General features: G+C 36.4%; 3 protein-coding genes across 3 annotated transcripts; all 3 read left to right on the forward strand.

Moving 5' to 3' along the window:
• Nucleotides 1-1,138: 1,138 nt before the first annotated feature.
• LOC120298086 (olfactory receptor 12D3-like) lies at nucleotides 1,139-2,077 on the forward strand. Its single transcript, XM_039321420.1, has one exon. It carries the CDS (start codon nucleotides 1,139-1,141, stop codon nucleotides 2,075-2,077), a length of 939 nt encoding a protein of 312 aa, XP_039177354.1.
• A 5,439-nt stretch (nucleotides 2,078-7,516) lies between these two features.
• LOC120298087 (olfactory receptor 12D2-like) lies at nucleotides 7,517-8,458 on the forward strand. The gene has a single exon (XM_039321421.1). The coding sequence runs from the start codon at nucleotides 7,517-7,519 to the stop codon at nucleotides 8,456-8,458; it is 942 nt and encodes a 313-aa protein (XP_039177355.1).
• A 5,819-nt stretch (nucleotides 8,459-14,277) lies between these two features.
• LOC120298048 (olfactory receptor 12D3-like) lies at nucleotides 14,278-18,847 on the forward strand. Its single transcript, XM_039321395.1, has 3 exons — nucleotides 14,278-14,309; nucleotides 16,449-16,478; nucleotides 17,720-18,847. The coding sequence occupies exon 3, from the start codon at nucleotides 17,722-17,724 to the stop codon at nucleotides 18,652-18,654; it is 933 nt and encodes a 310-aa protein (XP_039177329.1). The 5' UTR covers nucleotides 14,278-14,309; nucleotides 16,449-16,478; nucleotides 17,720-17,721; the 3' UTR covers nucleotides 18,655-18,847.
• Nucleotides 18,848-20,448: the final 1,601 nt, after the last annotated feature.

The following is a 20,448-nucleotide window of genomic DNA, read 5'->3' on the forward strand; positions in this document are numbered from 1 at the left end:
TTTTAGTGGAAAAGAGATCTCATCCGGGTTTGAACTTCCTAAATATTTAACAGATGTAGACATTAGAATTGACATTTTATTTAGGAGATTTGTTGTTGTTGTTGTTGTTGCTGCTGCTGCTGCTGTTGTTTCTTTTCATGGCAATATACAAATATTGCAATATATATGACCTATAAGGCAGGTAATCATTTAATAAATCTGAGTTAGAAACAGGACAAAAGTAGAATACTTACCATTATGATACAACAATACTTTAGACACATTAATTCTGTGAGTAGTATTTATATTAAGTACTCACTGCTTGATCCAAATAAGGATTTTTTGAGATTCTAATAGAAAACTAATCCATCATAGGTTTTCTGCTAGATGAAGGCACTGTCAGAAAGCAAAGATTCATTAATTGATTGTCTATGATCAACATTTAAAAGTGGATGAGATAAAACAAATACAATATAAAACAACATAATAAAGTAATGATAACATAAATGTTTTACAGAAAAGCCTGAAGCAATTACCAACATAAAAGAGGGGTTACACTTCTACAAGCCGTGACTATACTAAAAATTTAGCCAGTTTGGTAATAGTTGAAAGTTGTTTCTGTAGGACTGTAATGAGATTTGAGCTCAAAGAAGAAGAACCATGGTAACACCTTAAATTGGTGTTCTATTTTATATTTTTTGAACAAATATATATAAATTGAATATAGAAATAAATATATTGTATACTTATTAAAAATCTATATTTAGCTCTAATGTAGCTTGATTGGATCCCTTGTTTAGGAATATTTCATAAATAATGGAATCATATGCCTTATCTGTGCTGCTTGATAATTTATTAAACAATTTGGGTATGCCACTGCCTCTGTTTTTGTGGTCTACAAAGAAAAGAATAGGAACATGGAGATGAGCAGGGAATGGAGAGTAAAATTCTGGTTTAGCAAAAATTTCAAACATGTTGTTAATTTATAAATGAAACAATAATGGGAGTATAGTTTAATCCTGTTTTGCACATTTTATTAATTATCCCAAACATTCACTAGCCAGTCATATTATCATTATTTTCTTTGTTTTTTTTCTTCTTTTATCTGTATCTTGTAAAGATCTCATTTACTTTGTGATTTTCTCTTTCCTTTTTAGTGATGGAGAACCAAACAGAGGGTAGTGAATTCCTCCTAACAGGGTTGATTAACTTCTTTAAACTTCAAAATCTTCTATTTACAATCTTCCTGCTGTTGTACCTGGCCATATTGATGGGGAATGGTATGATTATTATTTTAATCTTAACAGAACCACACCTCCACACTCCCATGTACTTTTTCCTTGGAAATCTTTCCTGCCTTGACATCTTCTTCTCTACCGTTACCATACCAAAGATGCTAGCAGGATTTCTAACAGAGCTGCACACAATTTCTTTCAAGGGCTGCATGATCCAGCTGCATTTTTTCCACTTCTTGGGAAGTAGTGAAGGCATTCTCCTTGGAATCATGGCTTATAACCGCTATGTTGCAATATGCAATCCTTTGCGTTACGCTCTCATCATGAGGAAAGAGGTTTGTGTATTAATGGCAGCAGCTGCCTGGTGTGCTGGATTTTTCCATGCCTTGATGCACGCAGTGATGACTTCTCGCCTTCCCTTCTATGGATCAAATCATATTGAACACTTTTTGTGTGACATCAAGCCTTTGCTGAAACTGGCCTGCAGTAGCACATATCTCAACCTCATGCTCCTGAATATTGTAACCAGTTGTATTGTGATGAGCTCTTTTGCCTTCATAGTTCTCTCCTACCTTTACATTATTACTTTTCTGCTTTTCAAAGTACAGTCCCAGAGTGGTTGGCAAAAAGCCTTCTCCACTTGTGGGTCACACTTAATTGTGGTGGCTTTACTTTATGCTCCTGTGTTGTTTAATTACATACTTCCCAGTGTGGGTACCTCATCAGAACAGGACATGATGGTAACCCTCATATATAGTGCAATTATCCCAGTGTTAAACCCACTTATTTACACACTGAGAAATGAGGAAGTTAAAAGAGCAATGAAAAAGATTATAGACAAAAAAAGAATAACTTTCTGGTGAATTTAAATGCTGGAAAGATATTGAATCCATTATACTTTTCTTTCAGAAGTAGAAGTCTTCTTCCAAATTACTTTCCCTATCTACTTGAATAAAATCTGCAATTTTACTTTAAAGAAAATTAAGTGTCAATGCTTGTTATAAAATGGTTTCATAAGAACACCCTTTTTATATCACCTTTACATTTGTTCTAGATTCAGAAAAATAATGTTAGCTTCTAAATCTTAAACTTCTGGATTGGAGGCTAACCTTATGAAACACTGAATTTGTAGCTTTTTTGTTTTGCACAAAAATGGTCATGGAAACTTATTTGAAAAATTATTGCTTAGGGGGAAATCTGAAATTGCCATTTGACATGAGATTGTCATTCCTTTATGTTCTCTCTTTAAATATAAAGTCTAAACAATATTTGTATATAATTTTCTTTTTCACCTGTTCCAAATCTAATTTGGAAATTTATTTTTCAAACTTTGTTTTAAACTTTTTGTGCTGTTTAATTACACTGTGATTACACTGTGAGTACACCATCATAAAGGTAAATGATATTAACTCTCATATATAGTGCCATTACCCCAGTTTTGAACCCACTTATTTATACACTGATATAGCAGGAAATTTACTTCTTTACCACCTAGGAACATCTGTGATTGCAGTCTTCTATTCACCATGTTGAATGAGATTTTAATAGAACTCTTCTATCTTAAATTACAAATGGTGGATAAGACTGCTGTATAAAAGAACTCTAATAAAGTTAGAGTTTAGATATAATTAAAATCCATGCAGGGGAACCATCTTTGCTCTTTACTGATTTCAAAAATGCATTATACTTAATTACATTTTAGGTGATTAGCCTCTTTTAAAATATTCCTCTGATTGTTTTGCATTTCCTGACAATGAGCTACTTGAATAAAATCTCTGCTTTAAGTGCGTTAAGCATTAATGTTTTTTTATATTTTTTTAAACCTAACAGACACTTGATAAGTTATCTAGACATTTCCCTTGACTTCAGAAAAGAGAGGATAGCTTTGAGTTCCAAGCACCTGGTTATTTGTCTATTGGTTATTTGTTGATTATTTTGGGGAAATGGCTGGGGGTGGGTAGTAATGAAATTGATTTCAAAAATTCCAAAAGGGAGAAGAGGGGATCTACAATAATATTTTTTTATTCTCCATTTCAAAATATATAGCTTCACTTATATTTTGAAGTTCTTTGCTAATGCAACCATTCTAATCTAAAGCAGAAACTTTATTTTTCTGTTTTTCAATTGAATTTTCATATTCTAAACATGCCTCTCTCCTGCTTGCTTGGAAACCAGCTTTCAGATCAGAGGGTGGGAAAGAGAAACACTGTCTAATAAAGAAGCACTAATGTTTTGTAGTATTAGTGGGGTAATAATGCTCAACTATGCCGTCCAGGCAGAGAGTAGTAAGATTTTCAATACTGATGACAGGTCTTCAAGGTAGATCAGGTCAGGAAACTGACCTGAAACATCATTTTATTGATATAGGCTATAGTGACTATCTCATCTTATAATAATAATAATAATAAAGTTGGAAGGGACCTTGGAGGTCATCTAGTTCAACCCTCTGCTCAGGCAGGAAACCCTATACCATTTCAGACAAATGGCTATCCAGTCTCTTCTTAAAAACTTCCAGTGTTGGAGCATTCATCACTTCTGGAGACAGATTGTTCCACTGGTTAATTGTTCTCACTGTCAGGAAGTTTCTCCTTAGTTCTAGGTTGCTTCTCTCCTTGATTTGTTTCCATCCGTTGCTTCTTGTCCTGCTTTCAGGCACTTTGGAATAGCTTGACTCCCTCTTCTTTGTGGCAGCCCCTGAGATATTGGAATACTGCTATCATGTCCTCCCCTCATCCTTCTCTTCATTAAACTAGACATACTCAATTCCATCAACCTTTCCTTATATGCTTTAGCCTCCAGTCCCCTAATCATCTTTGTTGCTCTTCTCTGTACTCTTTCTTTCTCTTTTCTTTCCTCTTATGGCAAAGAAAGTGAGGAAACTGTAATTTTGCTCTTCAGTGTAGAAAGATCAGGGAAACAGACAACAAGATATTGATATAATGGCAAAGCTTGTGTACATACCTTTATCCACCTTGAACTTTATTCTCCACAACATAAAGGTAAACATCTAAATTAATTCTTAGGGTACATCTAAGATTGTACATCTCCTTGGAGTCAGATGACCCATTAAATTTTCTTAAAAGTGAAATGGGTGGGATAAAAATGACTGTTTCAAAGACTTTCAGTAAACGTCCATGTTTCAGAGTCTATAGATGCTTCTTCCCTGACATCTTAAGAAACAAGCAAAGATGCTGGATATAGATGCATATTTTTATTTTTATTTAACATATGTGAATATTTGTATTATCTGCAGTGTAGTGAAGCCTATCACCACTAGTTAAACACATATTAAAGGTGAGTCAGCTTGCCATGAAAATAGTAACATTTTCATACCTTATGTAATAGTGGACATATTACAATATTCAGATTAAAACAAATATTGATGAATTGATGTGTCCTGCACCTTTTTGAATTTTCTACTGCATTTTTTTAAAAAAATATTTCTGTGAGATTTTCATTAAACATGTGAATTATTTTGTTTAAAAATTGATTGATATATATTAACAGAACAGACATTATTAAATGCAGATAAAGTTGGCAAGTTCTAAAAATACAATTTTCCACCATGGCAGCTGATTTTCAAATAATTTCCAAGGCATTTCAACTCCATTGCAAGTTTTTTCTACTTTGCTTTTATAATTCTTGATTATAGAAAATTTAGTTATGGCCTTGAGAAAGAGTCATATGGTCATTCAGCCCTGGAGAAGTCAAAACAAAAGAGGAAGATATTTGAACACTCATTTTGACTTCATTATCCTTAAAAAAGTTAGTGAAGATTTTGGACCTTCCAGATTCAATGAATACATCCTAAAACAATGAAATAACATTATTGAAATTCCTGCTTATGATCTGGCCTATCAAGAAAGGCTGACATTGAATTTCAACCATTTCTGAGGTTACTCATTATCTGTGGTGGTAATCGGACTCATCGTATATGGCTCTTCATACAAAATGTCCAGAAAAACAAAGGGCTGCAAGATTCATTTGATTTAGTAGTTGAAAGGGGAAACTGGCCAAAAACTGAACTTCTGTCTTCCTCCATCACCACCACTTTTATTTTTCTTTGAGATATCCATTAAACTCTCTTCTTTAATTTTGCTGGCTGGGCTGAGGAATACAGTATATCCTGTAGCAAATACTGGGTATATTCTCAATTAGTATGGTTCACAGATTATTATGATTTTAATCCTCACAAGATATAAACTGCAGCAGAATCTTTGATTATTTTGATTATTAACACAAAACCTATTTGTGATTCTATTTCAATTCTTTGGGGAAAATATCTTTGCTATTAAACACATAGGTAAATTGTCTTAATTGGTTGATCAAATAGTTTACATTCTCAGACTCAGAAAATGTATTCCCACAGGCATACAGTGTTTTATGGATTGTTCTATTTGTCCCCAAAGACAGGTAATAATACTCTGTAAGCCAAGAAATTGTACACACACACACACATATATATATTCTACTAGGATGGCATATTTTTTGCATTCTCTCAAAATGCATGGTTTACCTCTTGATTTTAAATGATCCTTATCTTAAAGTATTGATCTTAATTGAGGAAAGGGGTTATCAAGGTATGAATCATATGAATATTAAGAAATAGATCTCACGTAGGGTCATGTTATATACAGCATTTATTCAGAACATCCAATATTATGTTCTGTCTTTGAAATCATAGTTAGTTCTTTAGTATCTTACAATATCTTTAAATAAAATATGTTTAAACAAATGATAAATGATAAACAGCAACAGAAGGAAGGACAAAGTTCTTCAATATATTCCTTTATACTGTATATTGTAAGTTATTTCTTCAGTTGTCATGATCACAGCATATTATTTCATCCTCTGGGAGGTTCTGAGTTATATTTTATGTTTAACTATGATTTTCAAGTATTAACATGTTAAAAGTAGTTATTTTTTAATTATAAATCAAAAAATAAAACTAGGAAGTTCTTGTCCATCTAACCACTTCTACCTATTTCATTTAGACTTTTTTGATACTTTGAAAAGATATACTGAGCTTTTGACACATCTAATGCCCAAACAAACAAACAATCATACTGTGGTCTACTTGTAGTAAAACAATAATTGAGCCCACGATAAATTGTATAAAAAATGCTCATTATCCTTTCAGCCTATTTCATTATTTAAAAACTTTGAATTCCCTCTTGGTGGTTATGTTTCCTTTTCAGATGTGTGAAATAGTACCATAGAAACTGGTTAACACTGGATCAGTAAGAAACACATTGCCACACATTGTTACTGTTGATGGACAGAATAATAATCTGAAGCTATAACTGCTGCCATTATTTCTAAAGGCCAAGAAGAGGACAAAAATGAGCTCTAAAATATTCTAGCTCAGCAAGTAAAATATTTACACATAAGAATGGAAATATGTTGTGCTTTGATAATGCAAGAGGGAAGCTAAATAAAATCAACTGACTATCTTCCTTGGATATAAAAATACTTCCCAACACTTGACATCAAATGAAATGTATTTTCCTACATTTGATATCTAGAATAGTGAAAGTTTGAAGAGATTGAAAATGATGGCTTCTGAATTTGATACACATTTAGACCTTTTAAGACTTATGGCATTAAAATCAAGAGGGAAATTTTCTTCATCAGAAATGACCACCAACATTATGCTATCATTGGATGGTCAGATTCATTCTTGCTAACACATTTTAAAGAAGATTTTATATACAAACAGTAGCCAAGATATATTATAATCTGTCTGGGTCAACCTTGCCAGGAAATGGAGCCCTTCACAAGGTCAAGATCCTAGGCCTGGACACATAGTCAGATTTTCAAGGACTTCCAAAGGGCCAACAAGTTCAGGACCATCCTGATCTTAGGAGGGGGATGTTCCAGAGAGCATGCATCAGGGCAGAAAAGGTATGACTCCTGTTTCCCACCAGTCATTCCTTGGCTGATGGGACATGGGAACATGGCCATCCTGCTGGACCAGATTAAATGGTTAGAAATATCTAAAATAGGACATTTGCCATTTTACATTTCTTACTGTTTTTGAATTAATAAAATTATAGTCTTGATTTATTCAAATAGCTACATTGTTTTTTATTTCTACTGTGTTCAGAATTTTTAGGCAGAAAATTAATATCTGTTCTTCGTTACTAATGTGTACCTTATTAGTCAAATTCAATTAGATTTTCCTTATCACAATTTCACCTTTTTTGACTTTTTACCTTCAATATCACACAGAGACTTTTCTAACTATAAATGATCATCTCTCTCCTATTTTATCACTCTCTGCTTCTTCCTTTTTTTTAGCAATGGAGAACCAAACAGAGGTGGGTGAATTCATCTTGTTGGGCCTGAAAAATGATTTGGAGTTTCAATATATAATGTTTTCATTTTTTCTGCTGTTGTATATGGCTACATTAGTGGGGAATGGAGCTATTGTCCTTGTAGTCTTATCTGAACCACATCTTCATACACCCATGTATTTTTTCCTTGGAAATCTTTCCTACCTCGACATTTTCTATTCCACAGTAACTGTTCCAAAGATGCTGCAAGGATTTCTAATAGAACTGCAAACCATCTCTTTCAATGGCTGCATGATCCAGCTCTTTTTTTTCTATTTCTTGGGCAGTAGCGAAGGCACCCTCCTCGGACTTATGGCCTATGATCGGTATGTTGCAATATGCAACCCCTTGCGCTATACTATCATCATGAGAAAAATGGTCTGTGTCTTAATGGCAGTAGCTGCCTGGTCTATTGGCTTTTTCCATGCCTTGATGCATGCAGTGGCGACAGCTCATCTTCCCTTTTGTGGGCCAAATCTAATTGAACACTTTGTCTGTGACATCAAGCCTTTGTTGAAACTGGCCTGTGGCAATACACACCTGAATCTTATGCTTCTCAATATTGTGACAAGTTGTGTGGCTATGGGCCCTTTTATCTTCATACTTTTCTCTTACCTGTACATCATTATTTTCCTTCTCTTTAAAATGCAGTCCCAGCGTGGTTGGCAAAAAGCCTTTTCTACCTGTGGATCCCACTTAACTGTGGTATCTTTACTCTATATTCCTGTATTATTTAATTACATGCTTCCCACTGTGGGTAACTCCTCTGAACGAGATGTAATAATAACTCTTATATATAGTGCAGTTACTCCAGTTTTGAACCCACTTATTTATACATTGAGGAATGAGGAGGTTAAAAAGGCAATGAAAAAGATGTTGGTAGCAAGATTTTCATTTATTGATGAATGAAAATGCTGAAAATATATTTCACAATAGTTCATGTAGCAATTACATTTGACATTTAGGTGGTCTTTAGTCTTCTTCATTTTATTTTAATCACCAGATATATTGAAATGCCATCTTTTAACTTTTAATGATTCTCATTATTCTATGAAAATAATTTTTGAGGTAGTGATTTGAGGTACTCATTAAAGGCCTCTGAATGAGCTATCCTGACTGAAGGTGGACTTGAAATGGGTCTCTCTGGTCCTAGTCTGATATATTCACCATTCTCATGCACAGACTTAACTACTAACATTTGACATCATTTGTTAGATAATAAGGATGGGATTTTTAGTTTGACTCTCCTGTTTGAACTATTAATGATATATAAGATTGTTTTACAGATTAAACCATAATCTCCAGTAATATAATAAAAATGTAAGTACTGGAATCAAAATTGTTAGTTGCTGATCTCAACATTATCTTTGGGGAAATATATGCAAAAGACATGTCTAAAGCAATATCTCTTGAAATATATCTTTCTTTTCAGAGCCAATTGGGTGTAGTAATTAAGGCCCCATGCTAGAAAGCAGGAGATGTTGAGTTCTAGTCCTGCCTTAGCCATGAAAGACAGTTGGGTGACCTTGGGTCTAACTCACCCCACAAGGTTTTGGTTGGGGGGAAAATATGAAGAGAAAGATATGTTGAAAATGTTCACTGTCTTGAGTTATTAGTAAAAAATAATAAAGTTAGGATACAAATAAATAAATAAAAATTTTGGAGTCCTAGTGTCCAGTCATTTAAAAATGAGCCAGCAGTGTGCTGCAGCCACCAAAAATGCCAATACAATCCTAAGTGAATTAACAGAGCGCTAGATCACATTAAGTATTAGTACCACTTTATAATGCCTTAGTAGGACCACACTTGGAATATTATGTCCAGTTTTGGTCATCATAATATAAAAAGATGTTGTGACCCTGGAAAGAGTGCACATAAAAGCAACAAAGATGATTAGGGGACTGAGGCTAAACATATGAAGAACAGCTGCAGGAATTGGGTGTGTCTGGGCTAGTGAAAAGAAGGACTAGGGGTGACATGATAGCAGTGTTCCAGTATTTGAGGGAGACAACCTATTTTCCAAAGCACCAGAAAGCAAACTAGAAGCAATGGGTAATTAAAGAGAAAATCAAGCTAGAACTGAGGAGAAATTTTCCGACAGTGAGAGCAATTACTTGTGGAACAGTTTGCATTTAGAAGTTGTGGGTGCTCCATCAGTGGGGCTTTTAAGAAAAAAAACTGGACAGCCATTTATCTTAAATGGTATTAAGGTCTTTTGTTTGAGCATGGGGCTGGTCTAGAAGATCCCCAAGATCCCTTCCAATTCTACTATTATGTATGTATGTATGTATGTATCAATAAAATATAGAAAAAACGAACACCAGGATAAAAATAAAACAAACCTGTTTAATACAAACAAGTTTGTAAGTAAAAGAGTTACCAAGCTTTCATCGGCCTGACTGCCAACGTCATCAGGGTTGGAATGCTAGGTGATTAGGAAGCTTGCCTATATTTATTTATTTATTTTATTTTATTTATATGCCACCCAATCCCAAAGGACTCAGGGCGACATACAAAATTAAAACAATCATCTAACAATAAAACAATAAAATAATACAATCATACAGCATGTCCGATCATATCCCCCCCCCGGGACATCAGCCCCTAGTTACCTGTCTTGTGCCTGGCTTCCCAAGCGCATAATTGGTCCATTATTTGTATTAATTTGCACTGTGCTAAGTTGATTCACATCCGGCAGCCTGTTGATGGACCCAGTGGTTATGCCCAGATCCTCCATTACTGTTCTAGTGCGTGTGCGAACGCATGGGGGATTGCTGTCAAGCTGTCTCTGCCCCCTATCTCTCCCCCCTCTCTCATTTTGGAGCGATCTCTCAATCTGCATTTCAAATACCCTGTAGGGCTGTCATCTTCCCCTATGGCCACCGTTGTCTCACCTGTAGTTCTCTCTCCCCAATCCTGCAAGGAGCAGCTGTTAAGATCTTCCTGCTCACTATTCTCCTCCCCTTTTTGTCTCTCCTTCTGAGCTGCTTCCATGCTGGACAGCCATTTGTCCGAATGTATAGGGTTTCCTGCCTAAGCAGAGGGGTGGACTAGATGACCTCCAAGGTCCCTTCCAACATTATTATTATTATTATTATTATTATTATTATTATTATTATTATTACAGCTGTTACTGCCTCATCCATAGCCCTGTCATTCCAGTCTTGCCTGTTGCTATCTCATTGTAATATTCCCTGGCCTCCCTCTCCTTTTTCTGATTCACTGTCCTCCCTAGGGATCTCAGTTTCCCCATTTGTAAAATCATGATCTTGCTTTTGCACCGTAAGGGGTGGTCATCTACTCTGTGGATTGCAACATTGACTCTTCCACTTTCTAAGGGTCTGGTATGCCAGTAGGTGGTCTATGTGCTGGTTGAGGGAGTTTTCATCCAAAAGCCAGGCTTCTTTGAAAAAGGCAGCCACCCTTGGTGGTCTCATGAGATATGGCCTGTGCGTTTTCCAGATTTATTTATTTATTTATTAAAATTTATAAACCGCCCCACTCCCGCAGGATTCCGGGCAGCTAACAATAAAAACACAATATAACTTAATAAGACAAACAATACAGTAGCATTCATCCAGGGGTCAGATTTTATAAACCCCAGGCCTGCCGGAAAAAACAGGTCTTAAGCAGCTTGCGGAAAACCAACAGGGTGGGAGTGGTTCTAATCACTGGGGGGAGCTGGTTCCAATATGTGGGCGCCATCACAAGAAAGCCCTCCCCCGCGGCCCTGCCAAATGGCATTGCTTGGCCAACGGAACCTGAAAGAGGCCCAGCCTGTGGGATCTAACCGGATGAAGGGAACTATGAGGTAGTAGGCGTTCTCGCAAATAGCCTGGCCCTGAGTCATATAGAGCTTTAAAGGTAATAACCAACACCTTGAATTGGACCTAGAGACCAATAGGCAACCAGTGCAGCTCGCAAAGGATAGGTGTAACGTGGGTGTACCGAGCAACACCCGCTATCACTTGCGTGGCTGCATTCTGGACCAACTGTAGTCTCCGAATACTTTTCAAGGGTAGCCCCATGTAGAGCACATTGCAGTAGTCCAGGCGTGAGGTGACGAGGGCATAAGTGACTGTAAGGAGAGTCTCCCGGTCCAGGTAGGGTCACAACTGGTGCAACAGACGAACTTGTGCAAAGGTCCTCCCAGCCACAGCCATCAAATGATGTTCCAATTTCAGCTGTGGATCAAGGAGGACACCCAAGTTGCGAACCCGCTCCGAAGGGGGTATATTTTCCCCTGCTACAGTCAACACTGGACAGTTAACATGATCCTTGGGAGGCAACATCCAAAGCCATTTGGTCTTGTCAGGATTGAGCCTGAGTCTGTTAACCCCCATCCAGACCCTCACGGCTTCAAGGCAACGGCCCATCACATCCACCGCTTCACTGAGAGAGCTCAGGGAAGAGATATATAGCTGGGTATCATCAGCATACTGATGGAACCTCACCCCGTGCTGTCTGATGATCTCACCCAGTGGCTTCATGTAAATGTTAAATAGGAGGGGGGAAGGGATCGACCCCTGTGGCACCCCGCATTCAAGGGGCTTTGGGGTTGACCTCTGCCCCCCCACCAATACCAATTGTGACCGGCCAGAGAGGTAGGAGGAGAACCACCATAAAACGGTGCCTCCCACTCCCACCCCTCCAAGTCGTCGCAAAAGGATACCATGATCAATGGTATCAAAAGCCACTGAGAGGTCAAGTAGCACCAAGACAGAGGAATAACGCCTGTCTCGGGCCCGCCAGTGATCATCCATCAGCACGACCAAAGCAGTTTCTGTGCTGAAGCCGGGCCTGAAGCCAGATTGAAAAGGGTCTAGGTAATCCACTTCATCCAGAGACCGTTGGAGCTGGAGCACCACCACTCTCTCCACAACCTTCCCCAAAAAGGGGAGATTGGAGACTGGACGGAAGTTATTTAAATCAGCTGGGTCCGGGGTAGGCTTCTTGAGAAGGGGCCTCACAACCACTTCCTTCAAGGGTTGCGGGAAGGACCCCTCCCTCAACAAAGCATTGATCAACACCTGGAGCCAGCCTCATGTCACCTCCTTGGCAGCCGAGACCAACCAAGAAGGACATGGGTCCAATAACAAATGTATGGTCCAGGTTGGCCATGTGGGTCCACACTTTTGAGCGCTGCTCCTGCCTTTTAATTGCCAGTTTATGTTCATGGACCCTAGTCCTGAGCCTTTTGGCTATTTCCCCAAAGTAATTTCAGAGGCAGTTCCTGCAGTTAATTCTATAAACTATAGAAGATTGCTCACCATTGGGGAGTGGCTATTTAGGATGCATGATCTTAGTTCTTAGGGTCTGCTCTGGCCTATGGGCAATGCTAACATTGCAGGTAGCTAATTAGCCATGCCATGGCTTTGGAAACACCACATATGTAAGGTAAGATTATCATCATTACTCTGGAGGACTGGGCCCTATGCGGTTGATGTGGTCTGCTGTAATGTCTCACAAATTCTGCGGGGTAGCCATTGAGCCTAAAGGTGCGATATAGATGTTTTCTCTCTTCAATTTTGGCTCTAACCATGCTATAATGGGAATCAATCCATTTGAATAAAGTCCTAATACAAATAATTTTGTGCGCTACAGGATGATTACTCCTGTAGTGCAGCGTTCTGTCCATATGAATAGGTTTACGATAGATAGATGTACATAATGTATGGTTAGGACATTGACTGACTAAAAGGCCTTCCTCTGTCATAAACTGGATGTCCGGATATACGGAGTTCAACTGTTCCAGGAATTTGATGCTGTTTCATCTTTTGATAATTACAAAAATATCATCCACATAACGTATCCAAAATTTAGGGCAATATCTAGCCATTACTATTGTCTCTAACCGCTGTAGCACCACCTCTGCAATAATGCTTGAGATGGGGGATCCCATCGGTGTCCCTTTTATTTGTTCATATATAGTGCCTTGAAAAGTAAAATATGTTTTCAGGCATAGAGATAACAGCTGAATCAGGTCATTGGTGTTGAGAAGATCCACGTGTTGTTCCTGCTCCTCCTCTAGGTGGTCCTTTATTACCGAGACCACCAGATCTTGGGGGATAGAGGTAAAGAGTGAGGTAACGTCAAATGAGATCATTATCTCATCCTCCTCTATCCTTAAGGGCTTTAATCTTTTCTAGAAAGATGTATGTATGTACTGTATGTATACATGTATGTGCCACTGCAATAATTATTACAAGTTGTTGGATATGACTTACATATAAAAGGAATATAAAGGAAATAAAGATTTAATATGTATCATAGCATGTGAAGTCTGAATACTGCTCAGGATTCTAGTCCTTTGTCCATGTAATTCACATTAATTTTCATGTATATTTGTTGGTGGTTACAATTTATCTGTACAGAAAAAATAAGCAAATTATAACTGTATTTTTATTGTCAGTAAGAGAAACAAATTGTGGCAATATTTCAAGGTCTTGGAAAAATAACCTTGAGCAATAAATAAAAAATGCTAAAATAGCATTAATTGGTAAAACAAATTGTTTACATTCTCACATTCAGTAGATTTTCTCCACATGAATATTTTGCTTCAAGGATTATTCCTTCTTTCCTCCCATGTTAGCCAATAATGTTTGAAACCTAAATATCTGATGCAGATTCAGAAATCACTGGGAATACATTCTGCTCTAGGGGTTTATTTTTTGCCTCCCATTTAAATACACACACTTGAACTCCTGTAGCTTATTTTTTTCCTAGCTTTTATTCTTGATAGGGAGGAGATATTCTTAAGGTATGAATAGTCTGACTATTTAACAAATGTAAATTAACTGCAAGCAATTTATTTATTCATGGGGATTCTATTTGATCAATTCTTTCTCTCTGGATGGAGTACATCTCTGTACTCCATTCAGAGTACAGAGAAGAGCAACAAAGATGATTAGGGGACTGGAGGCTAAAACATATAAGGAACGATTGCTAGAATTCAGTATGTCTAGTTTAATGAAGAGAAGGACAAGGGGGGACATGATAGCAGTATTCCAATATCTCAGGGACTGCCATAAAGAAGAGGGAATTAAGCTATTTTCCAAAGCACCTGAAGGCAGGACAAGAAGCAACGGGTGGAAACTCATCAAGGAGAGAAGCAACCTATAACTAAGGAGAAACTTCCTGACAGTGAGAACAATTAATCAGTGGAACAGCTTGCCTCCAGAAGCAGTAAATGCTCCAACACTGGAAGTTTTTAAGAAGAGACTGGACAGCCATTTGTCCGAAATGGTGTAGGGTTTCCTGCCTGAGCAGGGGGTTGGACTAGATAACCTCCAAGGTCCCTTCCAACTTTACTACTATTACTATTTGTGCAAATGTGCAAGTATAACATCTTAAAAACTGGTATATCCAGAGAAAAGCGCTCATGGGCGATGGTGGTGGGGAGGGGTGGAATATGTAACATGATAACATATCAAAAAAATATGTTATCACACATTAATAAGTATATTATGACATATTTATTGGCTAGAATGAACAAGGATTTCATAAGAATCAGAAGAAAGAAAAATTTTCCTGAGGCTTTTGGTAAAGTTGTCAAGTCAGAAGCCCATTTCAGGAAGCAAGGAGATTTAAATATTTCTTTCTGTGTATGTTTAATAATAATAATAATAATAATAGTAGTAGTAATGAAGTTAATACTATTCAGGTTACAATATCTTTTCATGTTAGACAACAAATATTATGCACCATTTCTGTGTTATTATAATGGCAGCATTTTCATAAAAGTATATGATGTTTTGCAAATGAAACTTAGTTACAATCCATCCTTACATGCAGTTTTTGACTTTAACCTATATTAAATGCAATGTATATTCTATATATTTGCATAAAACTCCAAACTAACAAAATTAATAATGCCTATATAACATTTTTATTATTATGGCTCTCTAAATAATTGTATTTAAAATTATGACTTGATTTATTTAATTAAATAATTGGTCACTCTGTGATGGTTTCATGTCTATTGTTTAGTGGCTACTCTTCATAATTAGGACAATGTGTTTTTTAAAAAAAAAACAAATACATCACCTATGTTAAATTTGATAGAGCTAACGATCTCATTTGCAGATATTGCAATCCATTTATGAATGAAAGAGTTGTATTTTAGTTCTCTGTACTTAAATATCAATACAACTTAGTGACAGGCATTTAACAGTAATGTTATATGCTGATAATGCAGCAGTTATTTCACTTAGATAGATGGATCTGTCTAAATGAAATTTCATTAATGGAATTGTGTAAACCGAAGAGTTTTCAATCAATCAATCAATCAAAGACTATACTTAGTGTTTCATCTTCAAACCTAATTGCAACAAATACCAATGGCAAAATTTGAAATAAAGATTTTGAACATGTTCCATGTTTCAAATACACTGATGTATTTTTTCAAGTCTCTGGAGTTTGATGGAAACAAATAGAGTCATTTCATCAAAAACAGCAATTCTACCAATTATGGAATATTTTGTACTCCAAAGGAAACAGATGCATACTTGTCATCCTCAATCTTTTCAAAATTAAAACTACATTTCAAATGGTATATGGATCCACATGAATCAAAGTTCTCAGACGTTATTGGCTTTTGCATGTACTTTTCTGTATCTCATTCATGAACCGAGGTGGCGTAGCAGTTAGAGTGCAGTACTGCAGGCCACTTTAGCTGACTGTGTTCAGCAGGTCAGCGGTTCAAATCTCACCGGCTCAAGGTTGACTCAGCCTTCCATCCTTCCGAGGTAGGTAAAATGAGGACCCAGATTGTTGGGGGCAATGTAAATATATATATACATTGCTTACTGGTGTACACCGCTTAGAGAGTGCTTGCACTTAAAGCGGTATATAAGTCTTATAAATAAATAAATAAATAAATAAATTCTGTTTTTTTCAGTGTTTAAATCCACACTGGATTCCACTGGAGGTAAGATCAGCATTTGTTGACTCTCTTATTGGCTTCCATTTCTAATGGAATATTGAATATTGTTTGTAGAAACAAACAAACAAACAAAACCTCAAATTACCTTCATTATAGCTGCCTTTCTACTCATTGCTGTTCCCAGGGCTTTTTTTCCCATAGAACACCCAGAACGGTGTTTTTTTTGGATGGAACCTTGTAGGGTAGGCAAGGCGGGTTGTATGACATGTGTGAGTTTCGACACCTTTTTTTTTTTTTAGAAAAAAAGCACTGTCTGTTCCTAAATTTAGAGAGAAATACAGCCAAAATCCATATAAGAGTTTTTCATACAGTTCAGTGGATAGATCTGAATAATATTGTCAGTTTTCTATTAGAAATCTTTTGCATTTACTAATTACTCACTCATCTTTGCATTGCATACTATCCAACATTTTCCTTGGGTCTTTTTTTCTGGTGTCCTCTGCACCAATTTTGATCTCTCTCTCTCTCTCTCTCTCTCTCTCTCTCTCTCTCTCTCTCTCATTTTACATGTAGATGTACCCCTTTACCATCCCCAAATAAAATCCAGTCTCTAACACGTATGCTTTTTATTTGGAGATTGATACCCTAATAAAGTTGTTAAGTGTCTCTCTGCAGCAATTTTGATAAAAAGGAGTAAAGAGTTGGTATACTTTTACTTTACTTCAATTTTACCTCATATTTTTACTGTTTTAATATATTTAATTAAACTATATTTTTACCAGATTTTGAGTCTCAAATTTTAGGCTGATATAACTATTATAATGTCCTTCTTGTATAATGTTCTTCTTGTATAATGTCCTTCTTGTATATGAAGCCTTAGCTTCATAGTTGCCTTTTTGTTTATATTACTGGACATCATCATTGTTAGACATTCAGTTATATCCAACCATCAACCACTCTGTAGATGGATCAACACTCTCCATTCCCCTCTGTATTGCACTGCCTCTCAGATCTGCCTAATGTCATCCTTTATATGTCCATCTATCAGGTACTAGGGTAGACCCTTCTTCTTTTTCTGCTAAATAACACAGCATATTTGGCTTTTCCAGTGTATTAACACACATTACATGGTCAAAGTATGATAGCCTTTATTTAACAATCTTGGCTTTGAGGGATTTATTACATTATTATATATATCACTGATTTATTCTTCATTCAGGTACTGCATATGTTAACACAGAAGGGTTATCTCTGTCCATATTTATGACTTTCTTCTTCCTTATTAGTGATGGAGAACCAAACGAAGGTGGGACAATTCATCTTGTTGGGTCTGAACAATGACTTGGACCTTCAGTATGTAGTATTTACAATTTTTCTTCTGTTGTATATGGCCACCTTAGTGGGGAATGCAGCTATTATCATTATAGTCTTATCTGAACCTCAGCTACATGGCCCCATGTACTTTTTTCTTGGAAATCTTTCCTGTCTTGACATCATTCTTTCCACAGTAACTGGTCCAAAGATGCTACAAGGATTTCTAATAAAGTATCAACCTATCTCCTTCAATGGCTGCATGGTCCAACTCTTCTTCTTCTACCTCATGGGTGGTACTGAAGGTATACTTCTTGCAATCATGGCCTATGACCGCTATGTTGCAATATGCAACCCCTTGCGCTATTCTGTCATCATGAGAAAAGAGATCTGTATTCTAATGGTAGCAACTGCCTGGTCTTCCAGTTTTACTCAAGCCTTGATGCATGCAGTGATGACTGCTCATCTACCCTTCTGTGGACTGAATCAAATTGAACACTTTGTCTGTGACATCAAGCCTTTGTTGAAATTGGCCTGTGGCAACATACACCTCAACCTTATAATGCTCACTATTGGGACTACCTGTTTTGTTATGGGCCCTTTTATCTTCATACTTATTTCTTACATTTATATTATTAGTTTCCTTCTTTTAAAAGTTAAATCCAGGAGTGGTTGGCAAAAGGCCTTCTCCACTTGTGGGTCCCACATGACTGTGGTGGCTTTACTGTATGTTCCCGTGTTATTTAATTCCATGCTTCCTACAATGGGTACCCCTTCACAACGTGATGTGATAATAACAGTCCTTTATAGTGCAATTACCCCAGTTTTGAACCCACTTATCTACACATTGAGAAACCAAAAGGTTAAAATGATAATTAAAAAGATTCTTGAAAAAAATAGACTTTGGTGAAAGGACATCCTGGAAAAAATAATCCATTTTTATAGTGGTAGTTAGGACAGAAAACTTTCCTTGAGGTGTTTGGACTTTATTTATTTATTCATCTATTTCTTCTATTCACATTTATAGAGAAAGTTTGATCCAGCAGTTAAGGCATAGGCTAGAAACTGGAAACTATGAATTCTAGCCTCACCTTAGGCATGGAAGCCAGCCAATCAGTCTCTCTCAGCCCAATCCACCTTGTATTAAAGATGGACAGTGATTAATATTTATATGTATGTACTTATATGTAAAGATGTAGGTCTATATATATGTTGTATATAGAATGTTTAAATGTGTATTATGTATGTGTACACTTTGAGACCAAGCAACTAAATTTCATTTTTAATGTGTGTCATTGTGCCCACAGTAAAAAATGACAATAAAGGTTATCTACCTATCTCCTGGGGTTGTTGTGAGAAAAATAAATGAAGGAAGGAGTATTGTGTTTGTTGTTCAGTGATTTATAAAAATAATAAAGGTGATAAGTGAATGAATAATCAACTAACAGAGTTGTAAGGAAACTTGGACACCTTCTAGTCCAACCCTGTGATCAAGCATGAAACCCTATACCATTTCAGAGAAATGGTTGTCCAATTAGTTCTTTAAAAAACTCCAGTGTTGGAGCATTCACAACTTCTGGAGGCAGGCTGTTCCACTAAGTAATTGTTCTAACTATCAATAAATTTCTCCTTAGTTCTAGGTTGCTTCTTTCTTTAGTTATTTTCCATCCATTGCTTCTTGTCCTGCCTTCAGATAATTTGATGATGCTTAAAATATACAGCCACTCATTTGATTTTTATGTGACTCTAGGCAATTTATAATAAAAACAATAAAATACATAATAATAATAATAATAATAATAATAATAATAATAATAATAGAAGAAGAAGAAGAAGAAGAAGAAGAAGAAGAAGAAGAAGAAGAAGAAGAAGAAGAAGAAGAAGAAGAAGAAGAAGAAGAAGAATGAAGAACAGGAGGAGGAGGAGGAGAAGAAAGAAGAAGAAGAAAATAATAAGAATAATAATATTAATATTAAGAAGAAGAAGAAAAAGAAGAAGAGAAGAAGAAGAAGAAGAAGAAGAAGAAGAAGAAGAAGAAGAAGAAGAAGAAGAAGAAGAAGAAGAAGAAGAAGAAGAAGAAGAAGAAGAAGAAGCATGACAGAGTAGCAACAATGATGCATTGGAAGATCTGCAAGAAATATCATTTGCCTGTAAGCAAAAACTGGTGGGATCATAAAATAGAGAAAGTCATAGAAAATGATAAAATTAAACTGCTCTGGGTCTTCAGAATTCAAACATAATACATAACATCCTGGACTTAACAATTGTCAATAAGAAAGACAAAAAAGTCTGGATAATGGATGTGGCAGTGCCTGGAGACACCAGAATAGACGAGAAAGACCTGGAGAAGATAACAAAATAAAAAGACCTACAAATAGAAATAGAAAGACTGTGGCAAAAGCAAGCAAGGGTGGAATCAGTAGTAATAAGTGCCTTGGGTGAAATCCCAAAACAACTGGAGCACCATTTGAACATCATTGGCATTGATAAATTTGCCATTAGTCAATTGCAAAAGGCAGCCTTACTAGGAGCTGCATCCATCCTGCAATATCTGTAATACCATTAACCATCCACATTTGCCTATCCCAGGTCCTTGAGAAGGACTCGATAAGTAGACAAAAATGCCAAATCCAGTCTGAACGTCTGGCTGACTATGCGATGATCAATAATAATAATAATAATAATAATAATAATAATAATAATA

The sequence above is a fragment of the Crotalus tigris genome, unplaced genomic scaffold (genome assembly GCF_016545835.1).
Source record: "Crotalus tigris isolate CLP2741 ecotype Arizona unplaced genomic scaffold, ASM1654583v1 scf7180000023738.1706062, whole genome shotgun sequence".
Lineage (NCBI taxonomy): Eukaryota > Metazoa > Chordata > Lepidosauria > Squamata > Viperidae > Crotalus > Crotalus tigris.